The sequence below is a fragment of the Habropoda laboriosa genome, unplaced genomic scaffold (genome assembly GCF_001263275.1).
Source record: "Habropoda laboriosa isolate 0110345459 unplaced genomic scaffold, ASM126327v1 scaffold70, whole genome shotgun sequence".
NCBI lineage: Eukaryota > Metazoa > Arthropoda > Insecta > Hymenoptera > Apidae > Habropoda > Habropoda laboriosa.
In genome coordinates, this window is record NW_017100198.1 from 597,783 (window position 1) to 610,527 (window position 12,745).

Below are 12,745 nucleotides of genomic sequence, written 5' to 3' on the forward strand. Positions count from 1 at the left end.
CACTTTTCGCACCGATGTCATCAGGATAGTTCCGAAAAGCAACAACGGAATTTAAGGTAGACTATTTTTGCCACAAATACACATTAGGAAATTAGGGACATCTACGTTCATGGATGATCTGTTCTGATATTTTCAATCGGGTACGCCTGTGTCGCTTGATATTCTTACACCAAGTCAAGTGCATAAAAAAGATAGCTTTAATGCGATACAGGCCGATCGTTTTCCTTTTCCTTTTTTTCACGCTCGTTCGTTCGTGAAGAATCGGATGACGTGAATAAAACGGCGTATCGACAAAGCACGAATCTGAAGAATGGAAGAAGGAATGCAAGGAGAGCTTCGTTTTTTTTTGTTTTTTTTTGTTTTTGTTTTTTTTTTGTTAACCAGTCTTCGAATCGAAAGTCTCACCGTGAAAAATTCACCGTGAAAAAGTCGAAAGTTCGTTTAAGCATTACGCAATTAGAAACTACACTCGTTCTCTACGAAAACGTGAATAATCCGTGAAAAATCATTTGGTTATTCTCAGAGGAGTCAGTGAACATCGAACCTTTCTCTACACCTTCGCTTCAACACACACTTCCAGATAATCGCTCGATTCTTCTATTTTCTTTTCTTTTTTTTTTTTTCATTTGGTATAATTAAAAACCAAAAGGAGAGATTCTCGACCTACATCGAACAAATGAAACGGTATATTTTCCTCGAAAATTATATATACTGTATTGTCGATGCAAGAGTGAGGAGAATTTTTCATCGTTTTGAACAGTGAAAACCCCACGCTTAAGAAGACACATCTTTTTATCAACGCTTTCTTACTTTCCGAAATTCCTCATATCGTTTGTATTAATATTTCTAACGAGAGTTGAACATCGATTTGAGAGAGAACCTTTCTTCTCGTCGTTCACTCGTACGTTTTTCTAGGCAAGAGAGAAAAAGAATGTCCAGACTTCGATTTAAAAATTGACAGAACGTTTTCTTTTTATTGAATATCCATATGGTTTATTAAATATTGTTATCGATCGGATGAAAAATATTTTTGTTCGATACTCAGTGCTTTATTTCGTTACGAAAATTCCCGTTACTTTTGCATCTACTTAAGGTCATCGTTTGTTTAACAGATGAGAAAAATTCGCATCGTTTTACGGTAATTAATATAAACCATTAAATGTAATCCGCTTTTCAATCCATCGTATTACATCAGTATTTTCTTATCTCTTTATTCTTATCTTTTTTTTTTCATTTTTCTTCTTTTTTTAGAACGTCGAATGAATAAAAAAAAAAAAAATAATAATTATAAGAAGAAAAAACGTAAGAACGTTTTGAATTTTTAAAAACGGTACTACTAACGATATTTGTAGCAAAAATATACAGGCCACGTGGCTGCTTACAATATACGCTTCGCAAATTCTTAAAAAGGAAAGAAAACTTAACAGACGCGATAGAAATGAAAGTTTCTTCGTTTTTTTTTTCTTCTTCTTCTTTCTTTCGTTTGACAAAGAACATAACGGTTAACGACGTCAAAAAAACAACCAGCACTCAATGTCAGTCAGGCGCGGCTGTACAAATCATTGATGCCCACTGACAATGAGCTCATTGATTGTACACCTATACTTAAGAATCTAGATTTTTATTACGATACTGCTCGCACGAATTTCACAAACGATTTGTTTGCTTTTTTTTCTTTTTCCTTTAATTACACCACGAAAAAGAAACTATTGACCCATACTACTCCGCTGGATTATTCCAATAATTATTATTTACGGATGCATTGTCGTACATGCGTTATTGCCAATAACATATGTACCGCTTCATCTTCGTACCGTTGCTTCCATGTGGACAACCTTACAGAGATACTTAGAGATACATACTTCTCGTACAATTCGGTGTGTCGAAAAAATTAGTTACAATATTAAATACACGTACGATGATAGATACATCTTCGTTGAAATTCTTATACGAATTCGATTTGTTCGAATTTCCGAATTGAAGACATAACAGTGCAGTGATCGGGCGAAATGTCCTCGTCATTCGAACATCGTGTTCGTCGACTGATTGATAAAAATTTGTATATATATGTACAACGTACGAAGATGAAACACAAGGAACGGAATATGTATATTTATATACACGAATCGGAGCATGTGTTATGGATGCATAATATGCATTCACGTACGTGTGTTTGTTTGTTGTTTGTTTGTGGCGTGTGTATATGTAGAATATGAGATGTATCTCTGTGTGTATATGTGTAATGTTTATTCATATGTTCTTCGTATGTACGTATGTATGTACGAAACATGTCGCATAAACGTTCTGGGAGTGGAATCAAGATATATCGAGTATATGAAAGCAATCGTTTTTAAAAATGTAGAAATTCGCTTGTTAATAAACGTATACGCAATAGTTTGGCCATCGATCTTGCCATACAGTCACGGTAGATTTATCAACTACTATTCGTAACTAGTGATAAAGTCGTCGTGAAAAAGAACGGAAGTCCGCAATTTTTTTCTTTTTGTTTATAAACACAGGGGAACGAGACTCGTTCGGTAGAAGAAAATTGTTTCACGAAGAAAGACGCACGAGGACAGCATAGTCTCGTAAATTTCAAATACATGTGCAATAATACATATGTATATAATTTTTCTTTTAAGAAGCGGTAATTCGTTTTCGCGATCCTAATGGTGCCATTAATGTATGCGTGTCCGTCTTAATATGCCTTATCGTTTCTTTTTTTTTTTTTAAACTGACCAGTGTAAACTCTACTGTGGCACAAAGAAATTTCGACAATTACTCGCGCAATTTCACATTCGATACGTCATGTAAATAGAGCATCGAAAAACTATATATGTATATAGAGTACCACTAAAGGTTCGCTTGAGCGTACGCCCAACATACAGACCAAACTTTCATATCAATCTCAAGCACAACAAACGCTTTGCAGACGATATAACAAAAGTGGGCCGTTATTAAACGAGTCACACAACCAAATCCTAATCCTTCACTGTTCGCATATTTTTACTGTTCGATTTAATAAAAGGAAGAAGAAAAGAAAAGAAAGAAAGAAGGAGAGAAAAAAATGAAGTTCAAAGAGCATTCAGTTTTAGACATCGGCACATGAACATGTATATGTACATCTATACAACCCTTAACTATTTTAGTCAGTTACATTACGGAAATACATACTACCTAGTATTGCTATACGATACGATTTCTTTATTTATAAAAATGTTCGAAAATTTAAGCGTAAACTGTAATAACTGTTATTTAGAATGCAATTTTAGATAAATGTTCTATTATAAATTTTAATTGAGGATTAAATACAAATAATAATTAAGAAATAAGTAAGTATTAAAAATATATACATACACCTAACGTTTCAATACTTAGCCATGCAAAATTAACTAATGAACAAATATAAAAAATATTATTTGTTACACGAAATATTTACGATTTTATTAATCAGATAAAGGAAATCAGTACTGTATAAAATACTCTCAATTGTTATGTAGTATGCAGAATTTAAAAAAAAATTATAATCAATACTATATAACCTACAGCCTCATCGTATGCAAATGCAATATTAATTTTCTTAAGTTCATGCGTTATATCAACGTACCGCTCTACAGGTAATGATTTAGTTGTGTACTCGTTCACGTGATTGAATTATGTTCATCAATGAATGAAAGCATCGAATAAATACAAAAGGTAATAGCAAAACTCGCCTTACCCCCAGAAACATCACTATTCTCACATAGATTCATTTTACTGCTTACTTTCAACAACTGTATATACCCAAACAACTTACTTATGAATTGCACAATGAATGAAAGAATTAAAATACAATAAGATAGAATGGAACGAATGAAAGCTCACAATGATAAAAAACACTTAGAAAAATTCTCAATATAACTATCTAAGTTGCTAACTGTCGTGTTCCCTCTGTTAAAAGACAGGAAGCACAGATTGCGCAAACGCATTTCACAGAATGTTTACACTGTTTCGTACGTACGTACAACATGTGTACTCACAAAAAGAACTAAGATTAATGTTATTTGGAATAATTATGATTCTTAGTAATTCCGAACGTAAGAATCAATTCCAGATAAAAATGATTATATCTCACATTCACAAATGCGATTGGCGATCTAATCACTAATTACTGAAAAATCTATGCATACAGAATCAAACACTTCACTGTTTGCGCGGCAGCCTTCTCAGCCATCAAAGGAATTACGCGTTAGATTAATTCAGTATCTTAAGTTACCTAGTTAATGTTGTGTTTTGTGTATCAAATCATTATCGTAACAATTATTTGTTGGGCACACACCGAATTAAAGTCTCAGCTGTAAGCACGCGTCAAACTTTTCTTTCTCCATGATTCATGTTCATTAGCCATCCTCTTTTGGAGGGGTAAACCAACCTATAAGAATATTTAAATACATAATACCATCTATGTTAATGTTTTGAAAACAACACGTTCGGTGCTGCTCTGTACACTGAATTCTACATTGAAAGAAATAGAAAAGCATATATCAAATGTATCAATACAAAAGTTTGCTTATTTAGCAAAATCACATTAGATTATACTAATTTTAACATTAGGAAAGCAAGTACTCATGTAATGCAAGATTATTGACATCACAAAAAAAGAAATGGATTACCCTCTCCTAGATTATTTTAAATATTACCAAAGAAAGAGACAATAAAAAATATATGTATTACATTTATAACAAAAACTTAACTATTCAAATACTGATTAGCTTGAATAAATAATTCAATATATACTACGCATTATTTAAGCAATAACAAAACCGTTAAATATATTCATTGCTTTCTCATCAAACAGTCTTCCTGTTGGAAAAGCTTGACAATTTTATTTCTATAAAATGAGAAATAAAATTAACGTCTTACCATTCTTTTCATGTATTTGTACAAGAGACTTGAATGACTGTTGTGCACGTGCTAGACTGTATTGACCTTGTCCACACACTTTGCTAGCACTACCTGGTCCTGGAAATTGAATGCGTGCTTTTCCCTTCACTAATGTTGCTGAAATCTGCATGATGACTGCTTCCACTGTGTATGCTGAACTCCAACCTTGTTTTGTTAAGAGTTCCATGCAAATAGCGCCTCCTATAAGAACGTATCCACCAGAGATCATGGGATGCACAACTCTGACAAATGGGGGTTCGAATGGGTAAGTTTCCTGCAACAAGAAAAATAGAAGATTTTTTTCTATTCTACACAATTAACATGTTAAATGATATCTACATCATGCAAATTGACAAAACTTTCAAAGTATTTACCAAACTACATTGATATCATATGTAATTAAAACATCAAGATATAATAAACAGATTCCTAAAAGTGATGATGTATTACTTATATCTAAAACACAACTAAAATCAATGATTTTGATTTACATAAAATTTATACAACAGAAACAGTTACAAACTGAAAACGTACCTTAAAAAGCATGTTAAGGAGAATACTGTCTTTGCCTTCTTTTTCTTTCAGAAGTATGAGATCACTGTGTAAAGGTGAATCAGGATCAACACACATCAGCCTGACATTCCATTCATACAAACTGTCATTTACTAATTCTATGCTGTACATTCCTGCAACAAGATTAAGCAAATATTTGGATATGTCGACTAATTTGAATTATAGTTCAGTCTATAAGATATTTTAATAGAAATGCAAATTTGAAAAGAAGAAGTAAAAGGTAGCAGTACCTTTTTTGAAACTGTCACTTCGGTAAATGTCTCTCAATTCTTTCATGAGTCTGTCTGTGGCTTGCACACTGCCACAGACAGATCCTTTTAAGTAATCTTGTCTTTGATTTTGTCTCAACCTTTCTAGTGTTGCAAGATGTTCCAGTTCTATTTCCTCACCCTTAAAAATAAATTTGATATTAATGCAAATTAATACTAATATAAATAGCAATATAAACATGATCTAAATACTAGCATAATTCTTATATTTATTATGCTGCCCAATTTACCTTACTCTTAGCATTGGCATCTCCTTCATCCATATCTAAGTGAAGGTCTTCCTCTGCATCACTTTCTTCATCCTCATCAATATCTTCAGCATCTTCTGCTTCCATCCTTTGTGCTGCAGCTTCATTTGTTCCTCCTAAACGCAATGGATCCAAAGCTGTCCTTAACCTTTCAACGTCAGGTGGTTCCGGTAATGAGTGGAGTCTACATAATTCTTTCAAGAGAATCCCAACTTGATTAATGACATGGTTGTCACGGCCTGTGGTAGTACTTAAAATTTGTACCGCATTTGTAACACTTGTCTCCTCTGATTCTGCAAACCATACTGGTGGTGTAGAGGGATAGGTTTCCTGTGACATTCATTAAAATATATATAATCATTTTATAGAACACAGCAAAAACAATGAATTCTAGTAACTAATCAATTTTACAACCATCTTTTATCACATAAGAAACCACTGATTCCTTATTTGTTTATATGAAACAACATAGAATAACATTTACATAACATACTTCCACAAGTTTTGAACAATATTTTGAAATTAAATATTTTTAAAATTACTATCATTTATTGCAGCTAATAATAATATTTAATCATACATGTGAAGATTTATTATTGTATCTAAAGTATGTTAAAAATACTATTTGAACAAATATACAAAACCCCTATATCCTGCAATAAAATTCATGTATTATTTCAAACAGAAGTAGTTCAATGACTGAAGCTTTATTTATAAATGTGAAATAATCATATATCAACATCTGTTCAAGTGTATAATAAATTTTCTAAATACGAAATTAAACATTTCTAAAAAAGATAACTATTTTCAAGTATAAAAGATTCATATAACATCTTCTCATAAACTAAAAATTATATTTCATAGTTCCTTTAAAAATTAATTTATAATATTGATTACTATATTTCGTATTTAAAACAAAATGTTTTGACGTAACAGTCCATAAAATAAACAAAATATTGTAAACATTAAAAGTACCTATTTCAAAAATCATAGTTACGAAAATAATTACGATAAAAATAAATTGATGATTCATATAGTAAAAAGTTGTATTAAACGACAACTATGATGTTTACTACTAAAATGTTTATCATAAACGCATACGCGATATTTAAATATGGATTTATCGGCAATTGCAGTTAGCTCAGCGTCGGTGCCACGTCCATACATATGCGTAACACAAATCATAAATTAATTAGCAATACCGAACCATAGTGGCATTAAAAGGTACAAACGAACAAAAATTGTCCATTTCTAATTCTAACAAACAAATAAACAAAATAGAAATAATAGCGCATTTCATTGATGTTACTGAGTTCAATTTTTACGCTAAGCTTTCATCTTGATATGTATATGCAAAATAATTTATTGCAGTGAAACTGTAATTAAAATACCACATCAATATATTTCTGATCATTTTATTTAATTTATTTTATATCATTATGTCCTATTCATAACTGACTTTTTGCACAAAAAGAATAAGAAAATAGATTTGGATTTGCATTTGAACCTGCACAGTTTACCTGACAAAGTAAACAAAAGAAACAACGCAATTTTCGTATACACAACCTGATAATAAACTTTCAGCATGGACTTTTAATATCTTAAATTATCCACTGTGGATTAACAAACTTGTTTCTAAAGAATACGGAAACATATACGATGAAAAATGAATAGTTATTTTTATTATTCGAATATCGAATAGTTTCAAAGTATTGAACAAAAAAAAGTGAAGATAATTTCACAACGAAGAGAACGGTAATGGAAACGGTAAGAATAACGCAAATGGATATGCTCATTGTTATTTAGTTTATCTATAAATATTATCTGGTGTACACGAAATTAGTAAGTAGTTTGGTTTCGCGCAGATGTGATATAACTGTCTGTACGGTAGCGACTGTAAACGAAGAATTTTTTTCCACAAGTACAAATGGACAGAACAGACAACTATTATGAGGGGCTTACCCTCTATTTGTGACATACATTGACCTCTACCGCAATATTAATTCGTCTAAAAATCTCCACGGAAACTGGCCGATTGAGGCGAGAAAGGATCGATCGTAACTACAACAAAATGTACAGAACAACAAGAAACGATAGATAGAAAAAAACGTGCATAAGATACACAGTATACGTGCTCCCGGGCATGGCTCTTGTCAAAAGCCCCAAATAACAACATGAGTGTTATTGTTTCTTTGTCCGATCGGTCGCAGACAGCAATGAATGTTAATACGGTCCCATATGAATAGAAATATACTGTCGTAGGTCCCGAACTGACTTACTGTTTCAAATTGTATCCATGCTTGTTACACTTACTGTAATATTGGCGTGTATTTCGTATTTCTTCCCATTTTTACCGACGAACCTGCAGCTGAGTTCGTCCACACTCGCAGACATTATCTGAAATCTCTCATGGCTCTTAGGGAAGACGGACTCAAGAGTTTTAATCTCCTGCTTAAGGGTGTTCAAACAAGCCATTTGGGGGAGCGAACGAAGGTGCCGGACCCCAAATTTTTCGGCGGTGCTTGTTCCAAAAAGTACAGCAACCCGAAAGAAACACGACGTACCCGATGACTACCCGACAAAATGGCGACCGCGACTGACTACTTCGGCCAGTCTCGTGCAATTTCGTTTTCTCCCGTCACAGATGCCAGCACTGAACCATTCAAATGCCCGTGACGTCCTTCCGGGACAGCTGACAATAAATGCAATTGAACGTGTTGCGGCATTTAAAGAAAATCCCTTGGAAAATTGTTATTCTTTCCAATGTCAAATTTCTAAATTATAGAAAATTTAACTTCGTATATTATTCTCAAATTCATATATCTTATGTTGTACACGTTTTTTTAAAAATGTTTAAACATTTGTACTAATATGTTTTGTATTCATTTTTTAACTAGTGCCGTAAAAACAGAATCAACATTCGTTATATTTAAAATATAAATGCAACAGCAGAGAATAATGAATTCTTAAACATCTCATTACTTATGATGTACCGCAACTTTTGAAAGCAATGACGTAATTTGAACTGAAAAAGAACCGTTAAGAGTACGTCGCTTGTTAGCTAATATCTTGAGCTTATAACTTGAAAAAATAAATGTCGAACATGACTTATATTTTTGTTACATATATTATATTTGTATTAGATAAATTATTATGTCTATAGCGATATATTTTTAATATTCGCAACTTTTTTATTAATAAAAGCTAATGTAAAGTAATCAACACTTGTTTATTGTATCATGAATTTATTTGAAATGTCTAGTATTTCTAGTTCTTATGATCTATATGTACAGATGATAGTGTGATAAAGTATAATACACGCATTATTTTAACATGTGTTAACAAATAAATGCTCTAATCTAACATACTAAAAATAATTAAGTTCTAATTTTTGGACTGGGCCCACAAATTTCTGTATTTTCTTCTTTTTTTTCTGTTTTAAAATACAGTACATGCAATACACTATTCTACTTGCCCCTTTTGACGTCAGGAAACAATTAATAATGTACACATACTGAAATTTTTACTAAAATAATTCAAGAAATTCTTCAAACTTGGGTACTTATTGATGAATTCCTATTCGTGTGCCCTCCAGTAGTATACATTTTTCGTAGTATTTTGCTTATATTTTTCGTGTAATTATTCGTACATACATAAGAAACTGCATTTACCTATTTATAACAACGTATGTGCAATGCAATGCAAAAATAACGTCAACGAAATTAACATTATAAATATTTTACTTTGTTTATAAAATAAAATAAAATATCTATATGTTACATGCGCCTAAAATTAAAGCTACTTAAACGATAATTATCGCGTTGGTGATTTTTTCTCTAACATTCTTTACGAAAATACAAAAATTAAAATCTGGCACATTATAAAATGTAAACGATAAATATTATTTTACATATTATTGCACAGACCATTTTTATTGAATACTTTTCGTCCATGAATTTCTTGTGTTATTTTTTCTTTTTCTTGTTTTATCAACATTAGAAAAGGGTAGACACCAGTCCGTGGTTATAGTCTTTTCAATGGCAATAGAATCTTTGAAGTCATGAAATGACTAAATGTAATTTATAAATAACAAAATATACCATTTCCACCGTAACAGGATGCCTAAGCCTTTCTCTTATATGGAAAAGTCATGATGGTCAACATTAATTTATCACTAGCATTATTTTCATACATATACGTATATATATATACATATCGTTTTTTTCATATCCATACTTAGTTTTTTTTAATGTATTAGTAATAGCAAATGTGAAAGTTAATCAGTCAGTAATACTAATTTAAGCCTCTTTTTTGAGAACAGGACCAGTTGAGAATGTGTATTTATACGCTTTAACATAAGCGTATAATTTCATTCTTCTTAATTACATACCTTACTACTTTTCATTTAAACGGATTGAAAACATTTATAAATATTTTCTTAATATTTGTCAGCTGTTACATCTTTCTTTTATACAAGTAAAAGTGTGTCACAGTAACATTTGATATTAACAAACTCATGAGATATGTTCATTCTTAACAAATAATTAATAAATATGAAATCCAAGATTTAATAAAAAAGAATAAGGTAATTTATGATTCGAAAGAAACGATATCTCAAACTTGAATTTTCTACACAATAAAATGAAATTTACTAAAAACATATGATTTTATTACAAAAATAACAAAAAACTACTTGGAACTTTTGCATAGCTTCTTAAATTATCGTTTTCATTTATAAATAATTATAAAAGCCTACATAAACAATGGTGGTACATATCTCATTGACTGTTAATATGTGTCATATTTTTAACAGTATCCTAAACTGCATTTTTTATTGACTTAGATAGTTACACACACTGACAATGTCTGAACATAATTACTTGCATCACTGTATACGGTGTTTTTAATAAGTCAATTTTAGAAAATAGAGTTTTCCAACATTGAAAACTTAGAATATTTTACCCAATAAGTCTTGCTAAACTCGCGTCATAATTTATATTAAACCATTGTTGTGAATTAGTAACATTTTTAAATTATTTTTCAGCAGTTATCAGAATACATATTAGTAATAGCTAGGAACTTGAAGAAGCATTACCTCCATCTCTTTAAATATACAAATGCCAAATTTTTTTGATATCTGTTCAACGTGCGATGTAGGTAAATCTTAAACAACACACCTACAGCACTGCATGTTCATTAATGAATTACGCAGCAACACTTTCTTTCTCCGAATCACATTAAGATTAGAACTTTCATTTTATTTACAAAGAAATACTATATGTAAGATACTCTGCAGCAGAGGTAGAAAGATGAAATGAAATAAAAAAAATGAGGAATGGTCTTGATAGTCACGATATTTATAGTTTTTACTTGCAGTTCGTTCAACAATCTTCAGTTGTAACGAAACCTTAAAGAAAAGTGTTAATAATCTTAATATATAAAAGCATATCTAAACTGCCAACTGTGTAACACTAGTTTTATACATCTCAGTTTTATTTACAAGCATACTCTCGTCGATAGATACATTTTGGAGAAAGAAGTAGCTCACAGTATGTCACAGATTCCTTGTATATGAAAGGTAATCTTTAGTTGTGTGCATTCTCTCTGGCACATGACGTCAATATAGATTTATCTGTTTTGCGTTGTTCTCAGTGCATATAATGATGCTGATTTGTTACACGTAAGTCAAAGTAGTCGGCTTTTTTAAAATGCCGAATGGTAATAATCATAAGTAGGCCAGTAAGGCTGTAGCCAGTCCTAGCTGGTGCGTTGACGCTTTTTGACAGGGTGTTCCTCAGAGGAATGTGCAGGTGCAGGCATCACCATCTCACCTCTATTAAACATGTATTTCAATTGGGGCATGTATTTCATTATACTTTTTACTTGTATTAATGGTAGCTCTTCATTTAAAGATGAACACTTTCCTGCTTCCATTAACATCTTCATTTGTAACCTTCAAAGGAAATTATGTTGAATTTAAAATCGTGCATATTATTTATACATTAATAAAAAGAAATGTATTTATAAAATTTGTTGTGTTCTGTAAACGCATATGTAATAAAATAATATTTTCTTACCTATTTCCTTGATACAAGTCTATGTGTAAGACATCTGTAAGGACTTGCCGACAGCTACTGATGTCACAGGCAGGAAAATACTGAGCGACGAAATCAGGAAGTGTCATCAATAATTCAGAATATATATATGGCTTGAAATTAATACAGGGTACCATTTTATCTTCAACAAGTGCTTTTTGAATTTGATAAGGTTGAACTTGACAGGTTGATATATGTGTTTCTGCTATTGGGATCAAAGGCTTTCTGCCTCTTGAATCCCTGAAAGCAAGTATTTCAATGTAATAATGATGAAACTATAGTTTACTTCCCCTATGGTATGACTTCTTATTGCCATAAGTTTCAAGAAGCAAAGTAAATGCTGTCATACCTGGAACTATTATTACTGCCATTAACTGGTATTAATGGTGGTGGGTATTTTGCATGAGATGTGTTATGTACGGATGGTGTATGCCTTTGTTGATGCAACAATACCGAAGAAGGTGATGGCATTAGAGCTTGTACTTGTTCACTTAAACCAAGCATTTGAGAGTATGTACTTGCCGTAACTGCATTAGGTACACCTAAAGTAGGTGTAGTATATGTTGATGTAACCCTAAAATAGAGAAATTTTGTTAAATTTTTTTTATATATACAAATATATATATGTATATTCAAC

The 12,745-nt window shown here is 31.5% G+C and overlaps 2 protein-coding genes across 2 annotated transcripts in view; both read right to left on the reverse strand.

The window, feature by feature from the left end:
* Nucleotides 1-4,196: 4,196 nt before the first annotated feature.
* LOC108570366 (ubiquitin-conjugating enzyme E2 Q2) lies at nucleotides 4,197-8,587 on the reverse strand. The gene is made up of 6 exons (XM_017932220.1): nucleotides 8,327-8,587; nucleotides 5,996-6,343; nucleotides 5,727-5,886; nucleotides 5,458-5,609; nucleotides 4,903-5,197; nucleotides 4,197-4,411 (listed from the first exon to the last, which is right to left on the reverse strand). The coding sequence occupies exons 1-6, from the start codon at nucleotides 8,486-8,488 to the stop codon at nucleotides 4,380-4,382; spliced, it is 1,149 nt and encodes a 382-aa protein (XP_017787709.1). The 5' UTR covers nucleotides 8,489-8,587; the 3' UTR covers nucleotides 4,197-4,379.
* A 3,047-nt stretch (nucleotides 8,588-11,634) lies between these two features.
* LOC108570361 overlaps nucleotides 11,635-12,745 on the reverse strand; it is an 18,166-nt gene continuing 17,055 nt past the window's right edge. Inside the window, exons 6-8 of the mRNA XM_017932211.1 lie at nucleotides 12,458-12,472; nucleotides 12,091-12,348; nucleotides 11,635-11,966 (exon numbers count right to left, since the gene is read on the reverse strand). Coding sequence (XP_017787700.1) covers nucleotides 11,771-11,966; nucleotides 12,091-12,348; nucleotides 12,458-12,472 — 469 coding nt within the window. The 3' untranslated portion in view covers nucleotides 11,635-11,770. The remainder of the gene's footprint in view (nucleotides 11,967-12,090; nucleotides 12,349-12,457; nucleotides 12,473-12,745) is intronic.